We start from the raw sequence: 27,677 nt of genomic DNA, 5'->3' as shown, positions 1-27,677 counted from the left end.
CTAGTGTTTGGGTGGTTCCTGGAGGATAAAATTGAACGTGTCTAGAAACATGTAGCACAACAAAGGTTTGCCACACTTGCTTTCCTCCTCTGCATTTATTGGGGCTACAGAGACTAAAACAGCTATTTCCCTCTCAAATAATCAGAAAAAAAAATACAATACAACAGCAATTTCTTAAATACATAACAAAACTTTCTGGATCTTGAATCAACATGAGATGTAACAGCCTACAGATATCATTTGACAGCTTTATAAAATGTCATTCATCTAAGGCATTAAGAAATTGTCTTCAGAGTGACACATATATACACGGTTCTATATACATAAAGGCATCCATTCATGAACAGAAAGTCAAGCACTGTGTAGAGAAGGGTTAAATAACACATATTTAGATTCTGAATAGTTTTTAGGAGACAATTTGGGGTTCCAAGAAACAGTGATTTACATTCACATAAACATGTAGATTTTCAAATCTAGATAGGTAAAGTTTTCATGATGAAGGATATATGAAAATCCACACTGTGAATTCTTTGTTTTTCAAAGGCTTCTTTATCAAAATAGAGATTTCAAGTCCAGAGCAAACACCCATTGCGTGAACAAACAGAATGCACACGATTCTATGATCGGCTTCCACAGGCCTTTCCCCTTTGCCTCCCTACCCCATAACAAGAAAAAAAATTCCCAGGAGGGTCAGCAGCTAGCTGTTGTGCCCTTATATCTTCTAGTGTTTCTGGATGAGGGGTGGGAAACGGGGGTGGGGTGGGGTATTACATCCAGATTACAATCTAGTGAAGGAGTTTCGATTTCTATTTCAAATAGACTATATGCTCCAAGAACAAAGATTTTTGCCATGACATCCAAACATCATCATGTAGAACCATATTACTTCCTAGGACAGAAAAAGGATCACTAGGAGAAGATAAGGCTGACATACAGAGGAAGGAGACAGGTTGAACTCTCTCCCTGGCCAATTATCTCAAAGGAAAACATCAATCTCTATTACCCAAGTTGTCGGCTATCTCCTTTGTAAACAAAGTTTCTACCTCAGCTTACATCTTGTCCTTTGATGGACCAGAGACATATAGGTTAGACCCACTAACCTGTTCCTGTTGATGCTGACAATCTTACACAGGCCAATTCATGTGCTACAGAAGGAAGAAGTTACGATTTTCCAGGCACTTTTCAACATTTAAAAACTTAAATCCAGTTGTTTAAAGTCTGCTTCACAATCAACACCCTATTCCCTATCCTCTACAAATAAGTAACTGATTCTGTTACAGTACCTTTATGAGAAGACAAGTTCCTTCAGTTTTGCCAAGGAAACAGTATGGATGTCTTTCTCTACCTTTAACTCTAAATTTAGGACCTCCGCCTCTGATAACACAGGATGTTAGGTTATTCGAAATCAGCCCCTGTTCAAAGATTCTTTGCAGAATCAAGGTCAGAGAGTTCACTCTTGCCAGAGTACATTGCCACAACAGACATTCTTGATAGAAAAATTCAATTTCAGCTGAATCCCTGCGATCCCCTGAGCAGTTATAAATGCCCTTTGCTATACTGAGGCAGTGTTAAGACAAAGCAACTTATTCAAACTTATGTACAACTTCTATTTATACTAATATGAAATACATCGATAGAAGAGGGTATTCTTGTTCTGAAGTGTTTAGAGTTTCAAAGGAAAATAAAGACACTTAAGATTGAGAAATTTCCAAAACATGATTAAAAATGTTTTTGGTTGGTTGCCATTCAAAAGTTTTCCCAGAGTTCTCATCTAAGTTCTATACAAATGGTAAATAAAAATGTACACGACCAAGAGATGTACTATACATATATCAGATATCATTATGTACGTGTGAACCAAAGTTCCTTAAGTATACACATCCCCACTTAGGATACATTCCGTTACATCGGCAAAGCATCATTCTTTAATAATAGATCCAGGATAGCAGCAATTTCATAACCTAGTTACCCAGTTACCTCGGGAAAAGACGATGGGTTCGGACAGTCCCTGATGCAGTGTTGCTAGTTTCAAGGAGAGCGCTCTATGAGCATTCTACGTGGTCTCCTGAAGCACCAGGCTACGTTGCTAATGGCAATTATGTAATCCTGTCATTGGAGAAAAAGTTACTGTCTTTTCAAAACCCGTTTATTCAAAATCTGACCGATGGATATGGGAAACATAAGGTCGCAATAAGGCAATACCAACCCAAAGCATCTATGATAAAGCATTTACATTTTATCTCTTACATTTTTTGTTGTGTTATCAGTGCTTTGTACACACAGGAAGTATTTGGATTGCCCTGACCAATGGTGAAAGAGCAATACAAACCTTTTCTGAAAGAGCAATACAAACCTTTGCTGAAAAGAGAGCTGCTCTGAGTTATGTCTCAAAATATGTAAATAACTTGATTATCAGTGTTTTTACAGACAGAGATGGCATGACATTGTATTAGGTATTGTTTTCAAAGAGTTATGATTATGAGTGTAGACCTTTGGGTAAGTTATGAACTTGCAACCAAAATTCACATATATAATATGCAAACAACCCTTTAGGTTGATTTATAATAAACCATATTAGTCCCAGAAGGAAACACAGAATGGCTTTGAGGAAACATTTATTTTGTGTGTACCACTGGATATACTCAAGCATGCCCAATGGATGGAAATTCTAGGTAGGCAGCAAGTTACACAGATTCTTGGTGTACACATGGACTCTGATACTCACTCGTGGTGTGTACTTTTAGGTCCAATTCTCAATGTGCTGGGTGCATGAACACAGAGCTCAGGAAAGGGCTCTGGTACCTATGATGAAGGTTTTTAACCTCTGCCACTCGACCCGTATTTCACATAAAATAATCCTGTAGACCACAGCTACTGGCTGTGGGAGGAGAGTTTATCACGTTATCAAAGTTGCTCTTGCCTAAGGAGAGCCACTCAATCAGGCCACATTGTTTTACAGGCTGCAACCCTTTCACACTGGGAAGGGATAACTTCCTGTGCACAGCAGTTTCTCCTGCTTGAAGCTGAGATCATACATGGAGAAACCTATTGTGTTCCTGCCAAGTCACCGTAGGAATGCCGGGAACAGCACACCCAGTAGCCTGCAGAGGCAGCACCGACATATCCACTCCCTAAGATCCGCAGCCTGCTGCGTGGCAATTAGGACAATTTCCCCTTAAAGGGTATTATCCTTTCCCTCCTACAGGGGTGGGGTGGGTTTCTCCCCTGTGGTGGTCAAATCAACACAGACCAGACTCTGGCTGCTCAGTTACGATGCGTGTTGCCAACTATGACAATACATTAATTCTACTGAACGTTCACTCAGGCTCCCTGGATGCGGCTGGAAGTTGGAACAGTCTAGTGGGATCCTCCGGAGGATAAAATGACGATGGGTTAGTCCCTTCTCAGCAACCTCAAAGCTTCCCGACATGCTCCGTGGACATAGCCTAGAAGGCAGAACTCAGTTGTCTTTACACAGGAACACACCCACCAGGCCATGGCCTTTTCTGATGCCAAAGGCAGGCAGGCAGGCAGGCAGGCAGGTGAGTTCAAAGTCTGGACACAGAGGCACTTTCAAAGTTTGGCAAGGAGGAGGCAAGTTCACTAAGTGGGGGCTTGATCACTGTGCTTCTCTTTATAACCCTAGATGTCTGTGGCACATGGACATGAGTGGAGTCCTTTAGGTTGTAGATGGATCATGCGTCTTCTTCTTGCCCCGACAGGACTTGCAGACACAACAGATTATACATGGGGAAGCCAGGAGCAGCAAGGGTGAAGTCACCAAGGCAATGATGCCCAATCCCACCAGAATCCCCACCACCTGGAAATTTAGAAGAAAAGCCTACTTGAGCAGTTAAATCTTCCTATATGGATACTATAGCACCTGCTGCAGATTGAATGTTTTATCCGCCCCCCACCCAACACACAAAGATTCATATATTGAAATCCTAATGTCCAGTACAATGGTACTTGGAAAGAAGGCCTGTGGGAGGTAATGAAGACATGAAGGTGCAGCCCTTATGATGGGATTAGTGCTCTCCCTTTTAAAAATAGACCTCAGAAAGCTTGCTTCCTGTCCCCGAGTCCAGTACCATGTGAGGACACAGTGAGAAGGCAGCCATCTACAGACCAGGAAAACGGTCCTTGCCACAACCCAAACCACACTGACACCTTCTAGTCTCCAGAACCAGGGGAAATATGTTTCTAATTTTCAAGCCACTCGGTTTATGGTAATTTATTCTAGTACCCTGAACGAAGACACCACCGCAGGCACATAAAACAGTTCCAATTATAGGAACTTTTGGCCAATGCCCAGCAATGATCTGAACTGGATTTAAACCCAGGAGACAGCGAGGACTAGATTGGAGGTGAGAGGAACAAACTGGACGCTAATTTGAGCTCTGGCACAAGCTCCGTGTAATCCCGAATTGTTGCTGTTGGCTCTCTCTCTACCCGGTCTCCTTGACAGTCTCGTAGGGATGCTAATAACGATTACTAGGCTATTAACACTGACGCCCTTAAAAGGAACGTAGTCTTTAATAAATATGAAACACTATTAAAAATAAACCAGGACTCCCTTTGAACCTGCCACAGAAACACACAATGGCATGTACAGAGGGATCTAAGCCCCAGCAGGGCTCATAGGATTTTAGAGCACTGCCTTTTATAGGAAATACGACTTATGGGGCTTTAGGAAAGTGATTCTACTGTGTTTTTCAAGAGGAAAGAATATCTGCCTTCATTCTGCAGGTCACTGTTAATTACTTGGCTGCTCTGGGGCCCTGCCCCTGCCCCATGATCCCCAGGGGTATCATGCTCATGAACTAACTTTCGGCAGTTGCTTCATTACTATTCCCTGGCCCTGCCCCCAGAACTCCCCAGAAGCTCCTAGCCTGGGATGTGTAAGTAGAGAACAGGGTGGGAAGAAGGAACAGGTGGGCCTTGTGAGCCATCCCAAGTCAGTGTATCTCACACTCCCTTCAAGGGCAGGGTACCTGTGTTCGGTTCCACATCACTGAGGCTCTCGAGTGGCCCAGCTTATTCCTACATGGCCCTTTGTCATAATGTCTGAGGAAAATGTCATTCTGAAAAACAAAGACAGAAGTTTCGGTGAGAACGCTGTTTTGAAGTGAGAAATAAATGCTAACCACATTGGATCACCTTGGTGGAAGCAGAAGCTCTTTCAGGGAATACGAATTTCAAGGCCACGATCTTAGAATGTACCTCAGTACGTTTACAAATCACTGAGTGAAAACAGATCATAACCATCAAGACTCCTGACTGAGTCTAGAAAGGATGAGTGTCCTGAGCACTCATCCTTCTAGAAAGGCGGCTCTAGCCCAGGTGGGCCATGGAACAAAGACTAGGAGTGACACAGCCAGCAGGCTGCTGCAAGAAACACGTGAGAAAAAAAACACTAGCAGCTGAGCTGGGAAACACAGACGTGGGGAGACATGGGGTCCTAAGAAGGTAACGAACGATGGGAGGAGGAGGAGAAGTAATCGCAGATGAGGGGAAAACCACTGGGCAGAGGCAGGAACCTGGTTGAGAGAAATGACAACTGAGAGATGAACTTTGCTGGGAAAATGATGGCCACACTTTCAATACGAACTTGAGACATCCAAGCAGTACTGATTACAAAAGGCAGCTGATTACACAGGTGAGAATTTGGGGGAAAAGACTTGGGAATCATGTATATAGGGTGGAGAAAAACCGCAGGAGATGACATCACCCAGGGAGAGAGAATAGACCGGCAAAGGGGACGGTGAACATAAAACACGTAAGAATGGGTGAAGGAGGAGGAGCCTGGGGAAGCTCAGTAGGGTAAAGCATCCAACTCCTGATTTCGACTCAGGTCATGATCTCAAGGGTCATGAGATAGAGTGCCACACTCTGCACAGAGCCTGCTTAAGATTCTCTCCCTCTCCCCCTGCCCTCCCCCCCTTTTGCTCTCTTACTCTAAAAAACAGTAAATAAAGAAAAAGGATGGGTCGAAGAGGCACCTGGGAAGGAAACTGAGAGGTGGCCAGCAAGGTAGAAGGGAAACCAGAAGAGATGTCATCACTGAAACAGAGCCGGTCAAGATGTCAAAGGCAGCAGAGAATCTAGGTAAGAGGAGGACAAATATCCATTGGATTTTACTCAAAGGATGTCACTCAAAGCCTTGGAGAAACACAATCAAGACTGTGATGATGTGGCAAGCTGAGTGTATTTAAAGACTGGAGGTAAGAAAGTGTCAACAAGAGGTGATGATGCTGTTTTGAGGCTTGGCTTCTAAGAGGAGAGAGAGAGAGAATGGGATAAGGGAGAAATGTAGGCTTGAGAATAGTGTGACTCATTTCTAAATGCGATACTACTGAATACACAGAGACGTTACTGCAACATGAAATCCTAGGAGAGAGGAGAGACAATTGAAGGGTACAAGTCTATGAGGTCCCCAAAGCAGAAGATTAAGAACATTTCATCCTCTGAAACACCAAGAATGAGGACCCAACTCGACACCTCAGCAAAACTAAAAAAAGCACTTAGGTTTGGTCGCCTGTCTCAGGCTTGGCTCTTGGGCAAGCATCCTGCTCCCAGACCCATGCTCTGAAACTTTCCTATAAACAAAGATCAACACCGCCAGCTGACACAGAGCACTTGTCAAGAAAAAAACGTCATTACCAACAAGCCAGTACCCCTGGCTAAAACCAAGAAGATGAGATCTCAAAACACAATGACCAGAAAAAGATGCTTCAATATTAGAAGTCTGTGTATCCAGCCTTCTAACATCTGTACCATTTCAACTCGAGCCCCAGAACAGTCCAAGAAACAGAACAACGTGTTCTTTGCAACAGCATACCCCAAACATATTTCAGCCAAAGGATGGAGAGATTTGGGCACACATCTTTATTCCCTTACATCCTTGCCTCTTAAAAAGAACCTCATGGGCTCAGCCTCCTTGTGGGTATGAACCCAATTAATATTCTGGTTAAACCTGAAGGCAAACAGAAAAGAATCTTTTCCTTTGTAAAACATGAGGGGTATGCAATCAGTAAAACCACACCCAGGGTATCACACGTTTGGAATCATGATTGGTCTAATATCACACAGAATTGTAATTCAAGAGGTTATGAGAAATACAATTCAAAAAAAAAAACAAAAACCTTTCTTTTGACCTGAGCTGCTGAGCTTTTGAAATGTCTAAAATGTCAGTTTTCTTTCCCACAATTTATACCTCTGCTTGAAACACTGAGATCAGGCTGATTAAAATTCTTACTCACAGATGTCATCTGAAACAACTTACCTCATTTTCAGCTACAAATCACGCAGGTGGTGGCAGCACACGCCCCGTATTAACTGCACACAGACTCATGGAGTGTGTGATACTAAAACACCACAACTGCTTATCAAGTTGCAATGAACTAGGCGATTGAAATGACAAGTTGCGTGGGGTGCTGGGTGGCACAGTTGGTTGGGCATTTGACTCTTGATTTCAGCTCAGGTTGTGAGCTCAGTGCCATGAGATCTGAGCCCTGCACTGAGCTCTCAGCTCTGTGTGGAGTCTCCTTGAGATTCTCTCTCTCTCCTCTCTTACTTTCCCTACCTGTGCACAGGAGCACATATGTGCACGCACTCTCTCTCTCTAATAAATAAATCTTTTAAAAAGAAATGAGAGAAAATGAGAAAAGAATGTCCACCTCACCATGATGGAGGGCTTACCCTTGATGTGGACATATTTCAATAGTCCAGATTGCCACAACAGGGAGTTATCTATTCCTCTCTGTGACAGCACACGTGTGTTAGAATAAACACAAGCATTGGAGTTAAGACCTGCTGATCAGTCCTTCACACTATTTTTTACCTCTGAGGTCACCATGAGCCTTGGCACGGGACTGAATGAACTGCACCTGAACTGGGCAAGACGTGCTTCATGAATGGTGAGGGGAAAGGTTCACCGGGACAGATCCCTCTGTCTGGGAAGGGAGCCACTGTCGTGCCAACAAATGAGGCGTGGTTATTTAAGACATCCTACTGATTTGAGTGGCTTTTTTCTTTAAGTTCAAAAACAAGAGGACAACCAAATTATGATAGGCAGGATAACGGCTCTTCTACAGATGCCTGTGGCCTAACCCCTAGAATTGGAGAACATGTTGCCTTCCATGGCAAAAGGGACTTTAGGAGTGTCACTAAAGAAAGAGCTTGAGATGGGGGAGGAGGGCCTATATCACCCAGACCATAGCAATCTAATCACTGTATCACCTAGACATGGTCAACCTAATCACTGTATCATCCAGATGGGGCCAATCTAATCATAGGGTCCTTAAGCACTGAGAAGCTTTCCCAGCTGTGGTCAGAGGGAGCTGTGACAATGGAAGAATGGGTTGGAGAGATGTGATGTGCTGGCTCTGAAGATAGAGAAAGGGGCCCCAAGCCAACAAATGCAGGCAGCTTCTGGAAGCTGGAAAAAGCAAAGAATTGGATTCTCCCTTAGAATCCAGAAGAGAATGCAGCCCTGAGGACACCTTAATTTTAATCCAGTGACACTCACGTCAGATTTCCAGAGTACAGAACTAAAGACAATAAATTTGTGGTACTTTGACACAGCAGCAATATAAAATGAATACGCTGATAGTTCCTTATGTAATATAATAAAAGGAGACAGTGTCCCCAAAGCAGAAAATGTCCCTAAAACAAGAGCTTGCCTTTAAAGCTGTGCTGACACAGCTAAGGTACTCAAAGAGACATTTTATAGACATTGAAAGCAGGCTCAGAAAGTATCACTAAGAAAAATAAACTTCTTTTGCAGGACAAACATAGGCTCCTCACTATTTTAAAAGGAAAGCCTGTAGGATCCTGGTGGTGGCACAGATACAGTGTAGAGAAAGACCACATGAGAAGACACTTCCGGGTGGAACTTACATCCAGGTTCTGGAGACAGTACCAGCAAAACGTGTGCTTGCAGTTCTTGCACATCATCTGAGCACAGCCTTCGTTGCGTTCGATATAAACCCGACAAACTGGGCATTGCTTAATGGGCGCTTCTGCGTCTGTCCCAAAGAGGGCCCTAGAAACAGAAAGGATGAGAAATCATAGGGTGGGGATCCACTGCTGCCAGGGTTTTATTTAAAAGCTAGAACCACAAGAATGTACACACTAACCAGAGGTGGGGAAGAGTGGGTTGAGTGTAATTAATTAGTCACCAACTGAATTCCTAGGGCCCCTGATGGGTAGGTAGTGAACTCTTATCTGAGCTTAATTTACTTCCACAGAAGAGGGTGTGGGTAAAAAGAGGAGGGACACAGATTATTAGTCCTTCAGATAACTCACAACAAAAAAGAACTCTAATTTATTTCTCTTTGGCTTGGAGCGAATTATTTAATTGGATGTGCCATACCTGACTTAATTCATCGTTTTGCCAAATTATTATTTCATTCTCTGAGCATACGCTGTCTAAATAAAAAACACAAGAAGTCTGCTGCACAGTAGAAAAACTAGCTCAGGATCTGACATGGCATAGATAAATCTTTCCAGTGATCTGTTCAGAAAAACAAATGGAAGTGGTCGAGGGAGGCAGTAATCAATACTCAAAAAGAAATGCCCAGCATCATTAAAGAGATCTTCTCCGAAGGGCTCACAGCCTTAAGGGGCATAGACAATAATGAGAACGCGCTGAAGGAGAAAGGTTAGGGGAGCCAGAGCACAGCCTGCCCTTTAGCTACTGTTCATCAAAACCAGCACCCAGTGACATCAAGTCCATAAAGTGTGGTCAGATCCAAGATCAGATCTGGTATTCACAATAACATTACAGCAGTGAGACAGTTATTATTTTCCTTCTCTCCCCTCCACTTTCTTTTTTTTTCCCAAATAGAGAAACAGACTCATAGAGGCTGAGTGACACCCATGAGGTCCCAGAGATAGCAAGTGACAATGTCAGAACCCAAGTCCTCTCTCCTCTGGGATCTTTACATCGTCCTATGATACCTGCAGACCCTCCTGCCATGGCAGTGAAAGTGCAGAGGGTACTGGCTAAGAAGGGATGTGCCTGCCCTGTGCATTACATCTAGTTTTCTCTTGGTTTGCTTGATCTAAGATTCGAGCACAGTATCATAGCCAGGTAGTGTTACTATTCCTGAAGAATGGTCCTACACACTCTGTGGCTGTGGGGTGAGTAAGCCAACTGGACTAGAACACTGGCATCTCTGTTCTTGCCAGTGCATAACAGCCAGAGCCTCAAGCAAAGCAAGGGATCAATCACAAAGGTCTCTGACACTGGGCCCTTCTACTGCTGGAAAAACCCTCTGAACTGAGAGGTACAGATTTAATTGCTTCTCATTGTAACTGAATCTGAACCTTGGCACCATCTTTGCAGAGCACAAAGTATTGAGAGATGTAGCCTTTTTCCTCTAGGACCTATGAATTTAGCACTGCACTGCCCTGAAGAGCTGCTGTTTCTATTGCAGTGCTCTGACATGACTGGCACACCTCACAAGCTTGCATGCAGCATAGTCAGGTAACAAAATTATTTCTTCATCACTCTGCAAGCAGGAAGAATGAGGTAAATCAATAGCAGGTGGTCATGACTCCTATGCCAATAACTAGACAAAGCCATGACTTCCTACTGAAAACCTGTGGACCATGCGCCTCTCCACCTGAAGAGAAATCCAAATCTATGCAAACAGTTATTTCATCATATCTGGGAGACTCTCCAGGGGTAAATAACTAAAATCCCCTTAGAAATGCTTTCCTCATTATTCTCTGTTCACAACTCACCAATTCTGAGACACTTCTCAGGGAAGTTCCACAGGGAAATAACCAATCTCTACATTCAATCACAAGATAACTCCTCCAAGCAACATATTTGGGGTTTCTGAGAAAATCAGTGAATAATCCCAAAGACCATTTCCTTTCTTACCCGTGCTCTGTTGGCAGGACAATAGGCTGACTATCTCTACAGGAAACTTCTGCATGCCAAGCATCCTTGCAACATGAGCAGAACTTCAGGTGACAAGACGGACACTCCACCTGCACAGGCTGTCCGGGGTCACTTGATGCAACAGGGCACACCGTCTGACAGTCTGCGACAGGACACCATGTTCTGTAGGGGTCCAAGTGAACTTCTAAAGTATAAAAAAAGAAAATGTGATGGTCTATGTATCTTTCATAAAGGCCTGAGGCTCTTTCCCCTTCATTTTTCTCTTTGACAGGTTGGTATTTATGGAAGATCAGTCCACCCAAGGGCAGTGATTTCTTTCTTTCCTTTTTTTCTTTCTTTCCTTTCTGTCTTTCTTTCTTTCTGTCCTTTCTTTCCTTTCTGTCCTTTCTTTTCCTTTCTGTTCTCTTTCTTTCTTTCTTTCTTTCTATTTTTTTTTTTTTTTTTTTTTTTAGGGCAGTGACTTCTACTACTGCCTTCATATGGACCCAAACCTACAAGGTCACTGAGCCCTGCCACATTTCTCAAAATAGCTACTAATAAAATAGGCCACCACTGCCCTTATGAACAGATAGACAGTGTTCTCACTAACCAAAATTTGCAATTCTTTTGGAATACTTCTCACCTTTTAGCACTCCATGTATGCAAAATCTCAAGTCCCTGCTATAATTATTTTGGGCATTATCTTGGAGGAAATTTGGACCTGAAGGGTCTACCAAAGCCAAAGGAAAAAGAAAGTCACAATGGATTTTGTCCTTCCAGGCACCGAGAAATAAGTAGTGAGGTTTCTTCTATTTTTTAAGAGGGAACTGAAAGAACAAGGAAGAAATAAAACGGTTTAGGGACCAAGCAGTATCTGGCATGGCTGAGCCAAGAGATCAGATTGGCTGTCGATTTGATCTTCGGTTGTCCGACCATCGGCTAGTTAGAGACATTTATAAAAGGTTCACATGCTCTAAAAACAAAAGGTATGGACTTTCACACCCCATAAAGTGAGAGTCACTTATAGAATACACCAGCTACGTTCATGTGGCCTGGAGGAAAGAATATGGGGTTGGGGGTAACCCGACTATCATTCTATTCAAATGTTTACAAATCTTGTCCAGTTCCTCACTTTCTATTCAATAACAAATCTCATGTTCTTGTCTTATGATGTGACCTTTAAAGGAACATATCATGTGAAAATGGTATTATTTGAGGAGTAGACTAGCCCTTTTTTCTCTGAACCAAAGTGTTTTGCAAATTTTAAACTGATGAGATTCCAGTTTTAAATCTCCTAAGGCTTATGATTCTTGGAAATTTCCATGCAGGAGGCAAACAACCCCAAAGAGTGGCGCAAAAAGGAAATGAAGGCATTAAGTATGAGCTTAGTTTTAAAGGTAATAATTTTACAAATTCAGTACCAGGGGAAATAAATCCAAAATGTTCCAGCAAACACTGCCTCCATTAATCTCTCATCTAGAAAAGGCCAACAATCAGATCTATGATTATAGGTTTTCATTCAAAGAGAGCATCCTTATGTATATTTTCTTATCTAATAATTCTGAGAAATACAGGTTGATGGACCAAATAAAATCAGAAAAGGGAAGCCTATTATTCCCCTAGGTGTTCAGACCCCAAGAGACCCTTGAAAAAGAATCCCTAAAAGTTTGGGACAGGCTGGTTAGAAAGTCAAGGGGACAGTGACACACCATAGGCTCCAAGGTCCTGAACTTCTATTTCCACACCATTTATATATATTTTCTTTTTTTACAAATTCTTCTAACTGCTACAAACACTAAGTCCAAAGAAATGAAGGCTGGTATATAAATTAGAGCTAACAGGACAGCCCGGGTGGCTCAGCGGTTTAGCACCGCCTTTGCCCAGGGCGGGATCCTGAAGACCTGGAATTGAGTCCCACATCTTGCTCACTGTGTGGAGCCTGCTTCTCCCTCTGCCTGTGTCTCTGCTTCTATTATTAATTTATAATAAATAAATCTTAAAAAAAATAAATTAGAGCTAACGATTCCCACATCACATGTCTACTTAACCACCCATTCTAAATCACAGTTTAAAAGACTGGCAATACAGAAGAGAAAGGAAAGGAAAGACACATATTATAGTTAAAATGCATAGCATCCCTGCAGATTACCTTAAAAAGATAAGACATACTTGTCTTAATTTTGGTGTCACAGAATCATCATCTTGTTTATTGCCGTGCTCTATTCACTTCATGGAGATGGCCTTTCTCTCTTTAGATTATAAGCAAGGGCTACTTATTTTGTTTAGATGCTCCATGACAGAGTGATGGGATGCTACCTGTTAATTTAAGGCCCAGTCATTGTTGGTTTTTCCAAAAGCTAGATATACTCCTCTGCCAACAACTGACTTACAATACATATACTACTCATACCATCTTGAATTGCCTTGCACTGGAATTTATTTTCCTTTCTCTTCCAGTACTCTCATCAACAGATGTACATAGCAAACTAAAATCATCCAATACCAGCCCTTGTATCAAAAGTATGTTATGATCTTTATTAGACTCTAAATCTCCACCCACCTCAATTAGGGCTCTCCATATTTGGAAAGACATCAACTTGGCAAAACATGGAACTTTACATGTAACACTTTCAAAATTAAACATCCTTTATGAAGCACCATTTAGAGGGCTGACAATGAAAAAATTTCTAACATTAAAATTAATAATTACCCTTGCTAGAACCCTACTTACTGTCTCCCTATACCTAGCATTCATTTCACCTTCCTGTTTCATGTCAGTCCTTGGATGAGTGATCTACATTGATTCTCATTCCTATCCCCTCATATCTTCCTTAAGTCTCTTAAATAAAGTTTTTATTCCCACTTCATTAATAGACTGTTCTCTGAAAATTAAAACTGCCATCCCTCTACTCATATCTAGCAAATGTTTCTCATTCCATCTTATATCTGATACTCTTATAAAGCTCTTCCATAAGATACTAGTCTCTCTATTTTCTTCCTACAACCTTCCGTCTCCATTAGCATCAATATTGCTTCCTTTGGGCAGCCTTGGTGGCTCAGCAGTTTAGCGCCACCTTCAGCCCAGGGCCTAATCCTGGAGACCCGGGATCGAGTCCCACGTCAGGCTCCCTGCATGGAGCTTGCTTCTCCCTCTGCTGTGTGTCTCTGTGCCTCTCTCTCTCTCTCTCTCTCTCTCTCTGTGTGTGTGTCTCTCATGAATAAATAAATAAAATCTTAAAAAAAAATACTGCTTCCTTTGGTCCCATCTATGGATGGTATCTAAGACTCAGTCCTAGATTTCTCCTGTATTTTACTTATTTACAGAACCCATGCTATGACTAAGTCTCAATCTTGCTTTAATTTGGACCATTCCAGACTTCTTTAGACCTATCTCTTAGGATGATATGCCTAAAAACTTAGGCCAATGTCTATTATTCATTGTTCATCCAACAAATGATCAATTTCAGGGACTTTTTAGAGACCCTCGGGCTTACAGAGATGACAACAGAGGTTTGCTTCTCAGAAATCTCAGTGTGAAAAGGACAAGAGATGCTTACAATGAACAAAATGCAAAAAAAACCCAACAAACAAACAAAAAAACAAACAATGTAATAACTGCTAGAACACCCTACAAGATGAAATAAATGAAATTATGAATATCTGTGAGCAGCCCTTAGGGGTGAAGGTAAGGAATGTTTAATATCCCCAAAGTTTTTTTTTAATACAGAAATATTTTAATGCTTTCCTTATACAAGTATCCATAATGAAGTTTCCCCTTTTAATCAGCTCTAAAATCAGGAAGTAAAACTGGTCCTTCCTAATCAGGGTACCAAGCAGATGGCACATGCAGAGATAAAACACAAAGAGATTAAGTTAGAAAGAACCAAAGCACCACATAAACAGAGATTAAAAAACAAAAAACAATCCTTGGAATAGCAAGGGAAATTAGAGTCTCCTTCCAGATACTGGAATAAAGATTCTGTACTTAAGAAAACCCTGAGCAGGGAACGCCGGCAGTCACCTCCTACAGTGGGGTCTTGCGAGCAGATAACAACTACTGCATCTTGTCCCAACTCAGCATTCAGTGACATTACATGAACCAGCTGCTTGAGAAATCAGTCAGGGTGAAAGTAGTTATACCCCAGTAGTTGGCAAACACTATAAATCAGAACCTTCCCATGCCCCCCTAAGTCTGTACGCATCACTGAACAGTGTCCAAATCGAGAGCAAATACTTAAATATATAAACCCTACTTCAACACAGTCAAGGTGGGGGGCACAGAGTGGGCAATTGAAGAACAGAACTTAGCACAAGAAGAAATGGAGACTACAATAGTGACCATTCTTTTATTTTTTTTAAGATTTTATTTATTTTATTCATTCTTTTAGCCGTATTTGCAGGCCAGTCTATTCTACTTTCTGAACATCCTGCATACAGACAGGTATTATACCTGATGTAACCTCTCATGTCTCCCATGGGTACATATCTTGCTTTTTGTACATCTGTCTGGGATCTTCAAGTCCAATAAGAGCCACCCTAGAGGATAGGCAGGCTGTTTCTTCCACTTGGAACCATAGCATGTCACAAGTAAGTATTTCTGGAGCTCCCTATCAGGCCTCTAAGCACTCCTTACAGCACCAATCAGATAGGATGCACTCAGTACATTCCTGTCCACCTGTCCAAAACAGAGAACAGGTATCTACTAATTTAAACCAATTACTTCTCTTAAACGGAGAATTCAGTCACCTTTTTATTTATTTTTACATTTTAATTTAAATTCCAGTTAGTTAACATACAGTATAATATTAGTTTAAGGTGTAGAATTCAGGGGATCCCTGGGTGGCTCAGTGGTTTCATGTCTGCCTTCAGCCCAGGGCGTGATCCTGCATGGAGACTTCTTCTCCCTCTGCCTGTGTTCTCTGCCTCTCTCTCTGTGTCTCTCATGAATAAATAAATAAATAAATCTTTAAAAAAAAAGTGTAGAATTCAATGATTCATCACTTACATATGACACCCAGTGGTCATCCTAACAAGTGCCCTCCCTAATCCCCATCACCTATTAAACCCATCTCCTCATCTTCCTCCCCTCCAATAACCTCAGTTTGTTCCCTATAGTTAAAAGACTGTTTCCTGGTTTGCCTCCCCACCCCCATGTTCATCTGTTTAGTTTCTTAAATTTCACATAGTAGTAAAATCACATGTTATTTTTTTTATGATTTATTTCATTTAGCATAATACTCTCTAGCTCCATCCATGTAGTTGCAAATGGCAAGACTTCATTCTTTTTTTGGCTGAGTAATATTCCATTGTGTGTGTGTGTGTGTGTGTGTGTGTGTGTGCGCGCGCGCGCATGCTATGTCCTCTTTATCCATTTGTCGGTGGACATTTGGGCTCTTTCCATAATTTGTCTATTGTTGATAATGCTGCTATAAACATCAGGGTCCACGTGTCCCTTTGAGTCAGTATTTTTGTATCCTTTGGGTATGTATACCTCATAGTGCAATTGCTGTATCATCAACCCCCCTTTTAAAGAATTTAAATCAAAAGAAAGCACCGCTAGCTCGAATCTAACATGATTAAAGCTTAGAGAAATGCCCATCAATACATGAAGCACAGTAGCAATACAGTATCATGTGTTTATGTAATGTTTGATTTTGGGCACAGGTATTCTTTACACAAGTACTTGAGCTTGTCCTACAGCTTTTAAATGTTGTTCTGGTTATGTAAAAGATACTTGCCAAAGGAGTCATGCCATTGTCTTCTAGATAAACTATTAAGAGGAGAGTAAAGAACTATTCTGGGGCAAAAAGACAAATCTAGCCAAATTCCTGACAGTCCTCTCAACTTTATATTTCTGTGTTAACATGAGGAGCTGAGTAAGTTAACAAGGAGTTAACAGAACATTCAAAAGAGCAGTGACTCAATGTCTCTTACTGGAGATGGAGGTAAGACTAAAGAGATTTATCCCTTGCCATCAAACAGCATGCACACGCCTTCTATAGAAATTCAGGAAGGACATTTTTGAATGAGGAGAAATGGTATACTGGTGCCTCTGGGCCAGAACGTACAAAGAACACTTGAATGATTTGTTTTTTTCCTCTGCCTTCTTTATTTTTGATTTATGGGAGACCTCTCCACTCAAATGCACACTTTCTGCTTCTTCAACTGGGTAACTATTAATTCAGTTAGAATTACTAGAGATAAGCCTCTGGGATGTTACATTTGTGTGAGAACCAGATGACACTAAGCAAACAAACATTAGTTCTGCTTCTGAGAGATTATTTATAGCTGTCCATTTTTTAAAAACACATTTAAGTCGATAGGTTAGAACCATGAATAAGCAGTCAATCTACACGTGGTTTTGATCTGAAAGATTTCCAACTGATATCCAAACAATGGGAACGAAGAGATTTATACAAGTAATGAGGCAGTGAAATTTTACAAGGAGCAAAGTGAGCAAAGGGAAGAGTCATAGGATATAATGTGGGTCTGATCACAGATGACAATGATAAGGCCTAAGCATGGGGAATGCTATGGCGGGGGGTGGGGGCATAGTATTAACACAAACATGGTATGGGACACCTGGGGACTCAGTGGTTGAGTGTCTGCCTTTGGCTCAGGGTGTGATCCCAGAGTCCAGGGATCGAGTCCCGTGTGGGGCTCCCCACAGGGAACCTGCTTCTCCCTCTGCCTAGGTCTCTGCTTCTCTCTGTGCAATCTCTCATGGAATAAATAAATAAAATCTTAAAAAAAAAAAACACACACACAAAAAAAAAACACAACACAGTGTACACATAAGCTGTCTGTCCATTTTCTGTTCATTTTCTTTGCTACGCAGCCTGGCATTGAGATTTTGACTCTGATGGCCAGCTGGACTGCTCTTTCCACAATGGCTTTGTGGTTCTTAGAGGAGACATTTTGAGCAATCTCTGCACAGTAAGATTCGTTGCACATCAGGAGCACTCCAAGCTCCTTGGTATTATGGACTAGAAACTTCTGGAAGCCACTGGGCAGCATGTGCTTTGTTTTCTTGTTGCTCCCATGACAATGTTGGGTATCAAGATCTGGCCATTGAATCTTCTGTGCACCCTATTGTCAATGACTCTGGGTTTCCACCAGTTATATTTAATTTTGACATACTGGTCTGACTGGCACCAGATGAACTTCTTGGTCCTCTTTTTAGTAATCCTGGGCTTCACCAGGTCTGAGGGTGGCCATGATGCCAAACAGGAGATGGCTGCTACCTCCATGGGCAGCACCGAGGGAGACAGGAGAGTGCCCTCTTGATCAGGGGAGAGCCATGATAGGATTATTGTTCTTAGAAGACTACTCTGGCTACTGTGGGGAGAATGGATGGTGGTGGAACGAAGTGGCAACAGAGAGATTAGGAGGCGATTGTAGTGTTTTAATCCAAAGTGATACACTGGATTATATGTTAGAAGTACTGACAATTTGGGAGCATACTTTGAAGGTGAAACTGTCAAGATTTCCTAGTAAAGATGCAGTCATCCCAAGTCAACCACCACTGACTTAGAAAGCCTCCTGGAATGTACTATTTGTTGAATAAATGAATGAAACAACATAAGAAATGGTATCTGTAATCAATTCCCTATGGTGATAAAAGGTAATGGTGGCATACACAGCAAGGTATTTCCCGAGAACAGAAACAACTCAGAGAGACTTTTGTATATGGCATCTTGGAGTCTCTTAAGAAGAGCGTTCCCCAAAAGAACAGGGACCCACACATACAAGTCTGGCCAGATTACACTGAAGAGCACAACATCTGCCCTTCTGATTGCTCTTCAGCCCAGTTCCTAGAAGAGCAGCTACAAGTCAATGTCCATAGAAGCTAAAACAAGGCATTTTATTTTTTAAGAACTAGTAGAGTTTCAATATGCCATTAAGAGCACAATTTTGCTGTCTATCTGTCAGATAACAGAGTCAACCACGAATGGAATCTACAGGTCAGATTAGCAGAAAAGGAATAATGCTGAAGGGGCATCAGATATTGGTCCTAAACACATGCCAAAGAGGGATGAAGTGATGGACACCAGGTGGAAGCCAAATCACTGTCCATAAACAAGAGCTGCCTCTCCTCACTCTTACCTCCACCCCAATGAGCTGAGGTGACAGTGGGATGGTTGTAGGGGAACAGTATTAATGCAAAATTTTTAAAAACACTTATTACAATTACCATGAATTCAATTCTAAGTCCTGGCTCTTGGCCTAGGAAACAAGAGTTATTAGGTATGTAGATAAAATACACAATCATTTTATCTTAAACCTAAGAAGTTTAAGATTTAGTTTCTTCCCGCTTCAAATTTCTATTCCAAAGCTGGAGGAAAATGATCTTGTGCATATTCAACTAATTTCTTCTGCATCAGCAGTGATGATGAAAGCTCTGAGATGGGGGTAAGTTAGGGAATCTAGAAAAAGAGAAGCCAGGAGGCCTATGTAAAGCATTCCCAGTGGTGCCTCCAGCACTTTAACATGAACATGATTTTGCAGTGATTAAATATAACATACTTGTATCAGAGACGGACAAATTCACAAACTCCAACCAGAACTTACTTATGAAAATTAAAACTGGTTAAAGCTTCACGACTATTTGATCTTAGGACTGCTTGTTCATATTAATTGTGCAAGGCAGGAAATGCTATTTCAAGCTATTTCTACTTCTGTATTCTAACAATTATTGAGAAATAGAAACACTAGGAGAAAATACAATCGCCATGAGACCTAAGGACCATGTCTGACCCCAGTGATCGTTTTCAGTTTTTCACAACTGAACTCAAGACTCCTGGATTCCCCTACCTGAAACTCCCAGCATTAGATATGTAGAGTTTGCTTTTTATTCTGCTGTAAATTCTCTTAACTAACATGAGTGCATTTTCTGCCATCCTCTGCCATCGTGAAGTCATGCCAAAAAAGATCTCCCATGATTTCTTATTGTGGGAAACGGGATACGGCCAAGCTAATTATCAGCTGAAATAAACCAAACTCTTTTAGCTTTTATAACCCACTGCATTTTTAATTATGCCAAAGTTAATTTGCTTTCTGATATCTCAAAGAACAAAGGTCTTCTGTAGATAGTTAAAATGCAATTAAACTAAACTGATCAGAATTAACATCTGCCATAGTAAATAAACTCAAATAGATGTGGCCGTGAGCAGGGGGGTTGCTGTCAAGACTGCCAAGGAGAAGCACTGAATTTCAAACCTGGAAACAACTTCGGAGTTTATCTAGTCTAACACTGTTATGTTATCAGTGTTAACATCCGCAGATGTTAGGAGTTTGCAGAACTCATGGTTAGTGAGTATATGCTGGGACTGGGTGGGCCTTTTTCCTAGAATACCATTCTCTATGTAAAAACATAATCATGTTTTTTTTAAGATTTTATTTATTTATTCACGAGTGACACAGAGAGAGAGGCAGGCTCCCCAAAGGGAACCCAATGTGGGACTCGATCCCAGGACCCCGGCATCACGACCTGAGGCAAAGGCAGATGCTCAACCACTGAGCTACCCAGGCGTCCCAATAATCATGTTATTAAATAGATTTCCATTTCCACTATCAGCACAGGAACCTTTTCTCTTTAAAGTGGCCACTTTGAATGCTCCACATCAGCACGTCTCAATCTCCTCGGAGGTGGTCAGAGAAGGTGGATTTATGCATCAAGTGAGAGCATGAAGGAACCAGATATAGTAGGTGGTGTAAAGAATAAGCTTTCATTGTCACAGTACCATACAACGCTTTAAGACTCAATAGAAATGTGCTGAAAAAGACACAGATTAAGATGAAAAGGGAACAAGAGTGGTATTGTTGTGCTAGAGGCTCAGCTGAAGTATGATCTGGATTCTAGAAGATGCTTTCTTCATTTAGTTTAAAAAACTGGGATAAAGGTAAGATGGGGCAGTGGTGCTGACAAATAACAAAACAACAATGATAATGACAATAATAATTTACTGAATGCACACGGTGACAGACACACAATATTAACTCCCCCTTTACAACAGTCCTAGCAGGATCCTTCCACTAGTACCCTCCTTTTATAGATGAGGAAATGAGAGTGCACACAGGGAGAGGCAAACACTTCACACTGTGCCTTTCATTCGGGTCCCCTTTAGAAATGTCACCCTACTGATGATAAATGTCTCTTCTTGCAGATAGTTCAGGTTTTTAGCTGACACATCTAGAGGGTGCTGTTTTAGATTTAGAACTGCCCCACAAGAAAGAGTTGACGGTAAAGAAGAGGAAGTAGGAAGCGGAGGAGAAAGTGTTAGCATGCAGAAGCACAGAATAGCTTCATAAGGGACCCCTAGACTTAGTCACACATTTACCAACAAAACACCAGAAAAGCAGACTTGAAAAGTGAACAGGTGTGTGCACATGCACGCCATACACATGCACAATGAGAATGGGCTTGTGATCAGAAACTATGAAAAGGAAGATACCTAATGACAATGGGAGGTGTTACAAAATAAAACCAAACTGACAGTAAGGACATTAAAATCACACAGCCCTAAATGGAAAAACACCAAAAGAAACCAAATAATTACACCCAGAGCTCTGGCGAGATAAAACTTTAAGTGATTGGACACAAAAGAGGGCCTGGGAGCATTTCACCAAGGACAAATAAAGGCGCAAAATGAAATTCAAAGAACCATATTGTAAATGTTGAGACTCACAATGAAAGGAGGCTTGTGACAAATGCTGAGAACAGATGGCTTTCAGAGAAAGATGGAGCCACGGCTTACGGCAGTGTCTGGAAATGCACCTGACACACAATACATACTCAGCACACAGAAAAGTAGATATGGAACACATGAGTGGATGCAGTCGGATTACTAGATAACAGGAAAATAAATTGCTATTTTACTTCCTTTTTTTCCAAAGGAGAACACTATGACATTTGAACCATTTGTAAGAATTTCCAGCCACTATATGATGATACAAATATCCAAGAACAGACACATTAAGCTACCAACAAACTGAAGCAGTTTGCAATTATAATAAGTAAAATGGGGGTCACAAAAAATAGGAAAAGTGCTGAAGGACTAGAGATGGAAAATCTTAACCTAATTTTCCAAAGATAAACCAATACAAAACCCAAACTATTTTGAAAAAGTAGATTCTGGGCAAGCAGATTTGAGAGACAAGCAAAATTCTAGCATTAATCATCAGACATGTGCTTTGAGAACCAGTAGAAAGTACAGCTGTGATCACTAACATATGCCAAACTTAGTATTCTCTTTTCTTTGTTAATATTGGAACACTGACACAGAACGGAAAAGCCACAAACACCGTAGTAGCCAACGGAAAGTCACAGATGGAAGGAGAGCAGATTCATAGAATAACCAATCGATGCCAAGTGCCGTTTCTCCACTTTCTGTAAACAGTGATGATTTAGGCTCATTCCTATTCAAAATATTTTTCCCCCATGAAGACTTAGATGAAAACAAAGCTATAAAAGGCAAGCTAATCATATACATAACATAAAGCAGAGGACAATTAAAACACAGGATGACAAGATGAGGCCTTGGTAGGCAATAAGAATTGGGCAAAACCAATGAAAATTTTTATAATTAAGACACAGGGGGCTGCCACGAAGCTGATTCTACATTTTTCCAGAGCAACGACAATCTCTACAACTCTGAAATCCCAGCCAGTGAGTTTTCCTTTCCACCAATTTGTCATTTAGCTCATTCAACAACATTAGTATTTAAAGCATCCCAAGATCCCATTCTAAACAGTTCCACATAAAATACTTTTGTGGCAGGAGCACCTGGGTGGCTCACTTGGTTAGGCATTTGCCTTTGGCTCAGGTCACGATCTTGGGTCCAGGGATCCTGGGATTGAGCCCTGCATCAGGCTCCCTGCTCACTGGGCAGGCTGCTTCTCTCTCTCCCTCTAAGCCCCTCTCCCCTACTCCTGCTCCCTTATTCTCTCTCTTAAATAAATAAACAAAATATTTAAAGACAAAACAAAACATTTGTCACATAGATCTCAAAGTCACCTAGCCGGTAAGCTTTGAGTTTGAGATAGATACAAAGTCTACCAAGTAAAAATGAGGTATACAATTTAAATAAAGACTATGCAAATGGAGTAAATTTCATTATGTAAAACTGTATTCATTTAAACTTACTCTTCCTTCGCATGCTTATTTAATAATAATTCTTTATAATGGATGATAATAAAGAAGTACCTGAATTGATACTTAAAGAATTACAAATTGACTTCCAACATCACCTCAGGTCAAAATGTCTCTGGACCTTGGTTTCCTTTCTTATAAAATGAGGGAGTTGAGCCAAATAGTCACCAGATTTAACATAGCTCCAAATGTAATGTACTTCCTTCCATACTTTACAAAAGTAAAAGTGTCCAATTGGCAGTTCCTCAAACACTAAACATAGAAAGACCATATGACCCAGCAATTCCACTCCTAGGTATGTACCCAAAAGAACTGAAAGCAAAGACTTGAAAAGATACTTGTACCCCAGTGTTCACTGCAGCATTATTCACAATAGGTAAAAGGTAAAACAACCCAAGCGTCCTTCAACAGATGAATGGTTAAACATAATGTAGTATATATATACAATGGAATATTACTCTTCGGCCATAAAAAGAAATGAAGGTCTGATCCATGCCACAACATGGGTGAACCTTCAAAACATTATATTAAATGAAACAAGCCAGACACAAAAAGAAAATCTTGTATGATTCCACTCACATGAAATATCTATACTAGGCAAGTTTACAGAACAGTAAACAGAAGAAGTTACCAGGGGGTGGGGGAAAAAAGGGAAATGGGAAGTTATTATTTAAAGCTATTATAGTTCCTGCTTAGGGTGATAAATAGATGGTAGTGATGGTTGCACAAAACTGTGTATGTTCTTAATGCCACTTAACTGTACCCTGAAAATGGGTGAAATGGTAAATTTTCTGTTTTAGATAGATGTTATCTAGTTAAAAAAATGGAATTAAAAACAAGTATAGATGAAGAAGCTTAGGAACAGTCTATGTGATGCTATGCAAGTTTCAACCTCTCCAATCATCACTTTTTTCATCTATAAAGAAGGAATAATAAAATCTATTATTAAGTCATGGAATCTGTAGTGGGACATCTGCCTAGAACTTGTGAGAAAAAAAAAATTCCATGTATGAGTCAAACTATATGATCGATTTATAATGCATCAAAGCAAAGATATGCAAGACCACCTATGAAAGACTGGCACATGAGAGAGAAATATTCCTCTTTCCCCCTTTCTGACCTCCAGACTTTACTAATCCAGATTTAAAAATTAGCAATCAGAACACTGTATGTTGATGCTAGATAAGAGTTTATTTTATATACTCAATTAGACTCTGTGTTCTAGGGGAACAGTTTTCTCCTATTTCTCAGATATAGAAAAACAGATCATTTAGGGGTGCCTGGGGACTTGGTTAAGTCTCTGACTTTCGGTTTCAGCTTAGGTCATGATCTCTGGGTCCTTGGGATGGAACCCTGCTTCAGGTTCTGCTCTCAGCAGGGAATCTACCTCCCCTTCCTCTTTCCCTCTGCCCCTCCCCTCACTTGTGTGTGCACTCGCTCGCTCTCAAATAAATACATCTTGAAAAAAAAAATAGACCATTTAGTTCAAGAATGTACAGGATGTGACAGGAGGGAAAGGGCTCCTTAAAAAAAGATCTATGAGAAACCAAAAGGAGCAAAAATAAATAAATCTTACAGATAAAAAGGCAATACAAATAGAAAAGCTATATAAATTACTCCAAGGCCAAAGTCAGAAAGAAAATGAATCCAACAGATTGTACATCACATGAGAATGACACATGCAGCCATCAGTACGATTACAAGTGTTGCATCAAAGAACACAGTGGTGGATATGACATGCAGCAGTAAAAATGTTTGGGTCGATTAAGGTTTTGAAGTGATCTTCAAGAGTGGGAAAGCCCGAGGTAATACGCATTTTAACACACACATTCTTTGGTGCAACTACCCAACTTCTGCAGAACTTCTCTCACAGGAGCCACGTTATAAATATAAAACAAACAAACAAACAAAATATATAAAACAACCAACATAAGGAAGCTTCTCTTTCCTGCCAGTTGGCATTTTTTCTGTCCGTGGCCAAGAAAGCTGAAATTTTATGTTGCAATTACAGTTTTTCCCCCTCTGAGAACGCCCTTGTGGCTTTGTTGACAGCCCACAGCCTCCTTAACCTTCCGAGGAGGGTAGTGTGAAGATGACACGTGGAAAGCCACAACTCAGCATGGGGACAGTAAGAAGAGTGCATACATACCTCTTTCAAATTTTAACCGCTGATAAAGCTGAAACTGATCCATGGGCACCAAGCAGGCAATCTGAAACCAGAGATATTAAAACAGTGAGGTCTCTGTCATCTTTGGAAGCTAGGGTTCCAGCCTTCTAGGACCTCTACTTCTTGTCTGGCTTACTTTATACATACAGTGGTTCATAAACTTCTTTTTCTCTCCACAGTTCCAGTGGTAACACAAGCAGCAATTCCTACATTGGCCCCAGTCCTCTGCCACGGCTGGGAGTCACTACTTGAAGTACCCCAATAGGACTCACAGGTCAAATTCCATTCTTACTCTTGACAGGAGCTACTAAGACCAGACAACCCAACTTTTGGACTTCCCCAATTACTTGTGTACATATTGGAAAGATGCTCCTTTTTGCTCCACATTCATTTGAGAAATGCTTAAAAGATTATAGTTCTAGCTTTGGAACCCTTAAAAACTAAGGTCAGGGAGACTGTGCCTCAGGAATTAGGAAAACCTTATTAGTCTCCTCGGGACTAGAATCTTCTAAGCAATATGAAAATCATTTTTTCGGAAAAAAAATCACTTCACGGGGCCCTTGGTTGTCACTCATTGCCATTCATGTCCTGGTAGAAAAGAAATGCTAAAGCTGTTTCTTGTGGCTAGCCTCCTATTTCCATTTCAGATGGAGATATAAACCAAAGGTTTACTAGTAAATGACAGTGATTCAGACCTAACCAAATGACATTTCAGATTAATCCTTTTAAATTGCATTTCAGAGTTAGATGCAACAAAAGCTAACTGCTCTTAAACTGGCATTCTAAAATTAATAGTTCCACTGACGTCAACTATACTGATGTTGCTTACGAGATTTATAGCAGAGAAAACCCAAGGATTTGATATAAGGCTTTCTAAACATTTAGCAAGTTGATAGAGACACAGTTGTAGCCTTGGCAATTCTGACTCTCAAGCATTATATATTCTTTGGTATAAAGTTTATCTAGATGGAAGTTCCTACAACTTAATGGAAGGAAGTCCACTTTAAGAAAACAAGAGAAAAATGAGGCAGTTAAAAATTATACTTAGCAAACATAGTACATTTTAAAAGGTATTCAAAATCTAATCCTCCTTTTCATAAAAAAATTCAATTTGTTTATTTTGCAAAGGAATTAAACTAAGTTAGCTAAAATGTATGAAGGGCCACAAAACAGGCAAATTCAGTCTCTTCCATTCCAAGTACAGTAAAACATTAATTAATTATAACATTTTTCTCTGGGGGGCTGCATTTTCATCTGCACCTTAAATAAAGCTTCTGAGCAGTCACCGTAAAAAAATTATGGTTAATTTTATATGATGTGTGTTATACCATATATTTTTTTAAAAGTGTAGTTAGACTTTTATTACAGTGAAAGCCAGTTTTGTTTCCTCTGTTATAATACCACCTGGACCTCTTTCCTGAAAGACAAAGGTGTCTTAAAAAATCCTGAATTGGAGACAGAAGATGTAGGTAACCAAAGGGATAGGAGGCATTAAGGAATCTGAATTCAATTCCTGACTTAGTCATTGCTTCGTTGTAGGTAGAGAATAAATAAGGTAATAATACTTCAGTTTTGGGCCAAGCTGACTTGGAGATGATGTAATCTTGGCCCAAGAGATGTCAGTGAGCATCTACATACCTGTTTTTAACCACCTCCCCCGCCAAAAAGTTCTTTGATGCTATGGGACAGTCCTGGACTCTTATTTGCCTCCATCTAAAATAGTTTTGGGACTGACGAAGAACTTCTTCAAATCCCTCAAAGTCAACTCCTAAAAATTCTGATTTTTTCCCAATGATATGCCATACAATATAACAGCTAAGTCAAATACAGCTGATGGAAGACAAAGCAAACAGAAGTATTTTGGACACAGATGAATGCTAATGAGAAAAGTGACACAAATTAATGCAGTAAAAAGTCAACAACAGTGATGTTTAATTTTAAATTAGAAAGATAAATTTCATCAGAGGACACATTACTGCCAACAGGGAAGCCCGAGGTCTCTAATTTTTAGTCTACTGTGAATCTCCGATTTATTATTTTTTATAGATGAAAGATTTTTATGGAATTAAGATTTAATAAGGTAAATCAATTTTCTTTTGTAAAAAATTCATGATCAAAAAAAGTTCCATCATAACCATTCTCTTCTCAGCCCCCACCACTTAGATTTTGCACCTCCTTGGTATTCTGTTTGACAGTTCGCTAAGGGTACAGCACTGCCTGGAAGCCTGGGGATACAGATAAGGAAAGGAGACACAGAAGCTGCCCTCAAAGAACTTAAATTACCCAAGACACTTAAGGTATTTTTTGTTTAAATCTACTCTTTGGGGGATGGCTGAGTGGCTCAGTGATTTAGTGCCTGCCTTCAGCCCAGGGTGTGATCCTGGAGTCCCGGGATCAAGTCCTATGTCAGGCTCCCTGCATGGAGCCTGCTTCTCCGCTTCTCTCCTTCTGTGTCTCTCTTGAAT

At 40.7% G+C, this 27,677-nt stretch overlaps 1 protein-coding gene across 2 annotated transcripts in view; it reads right to left on the bottom strand.

Annotated features, from left to right (window-relative positions):
- Positions 1-76: 76 nt before the first annotated feature.
- Positions 77-27,677, bottom strand: part of RNF144B (ring finger protein 144B) — a 74,105-nt gene continuing 46,504 nt past the window's right edge. For both annotated transcript variants that reach the window (XM_038584251.1, XM_038584250.1), the window contains exons 4-8: positions 25,195-25,255; positions 10,895-11,099; positions 8,902-9,046; positions 4,995-5,084; positions 77-3,820 (exon numbers count right to left, since the gene is read on the bottom strand). In XM_038584251.1, coding sequence (XP_038440179.1) covers positions 3,680-3,820; positions 4,995-5,084; positions 8,902-9,046; positions 10,895-11,099; positions 25,195-25,255 — 642 coding nt within the window. In that variant the 3' untranslated portion in view covers positions 77-3,679. The remainder of the gene's footprint in view (positions 3,821-4,994; positions 5,085-8,901; positions 9,047-10,894; positions 11,100-25,194; positions 25,256-27,677) is intronic.

This window comes from Canis lupus, chromosome 35 (genome assembly GCF_011100685.1).
Source record: "Canis lupus familiaris isolate Mischka breed German Shepherd chromosome 35, alternate assembly UU_Cfam_GSD_1.0, whole genome shotgun sequence".
NCBI lineage: Eukaryota > Metazoa > Chordata > Mammalia > Carnivora > Canidae > Canis > Canis lupus.
Note: the sequence above shows the minus strand (reverse complement) of the source record. Positions and strands in the feature narration are given on the sequence as shown.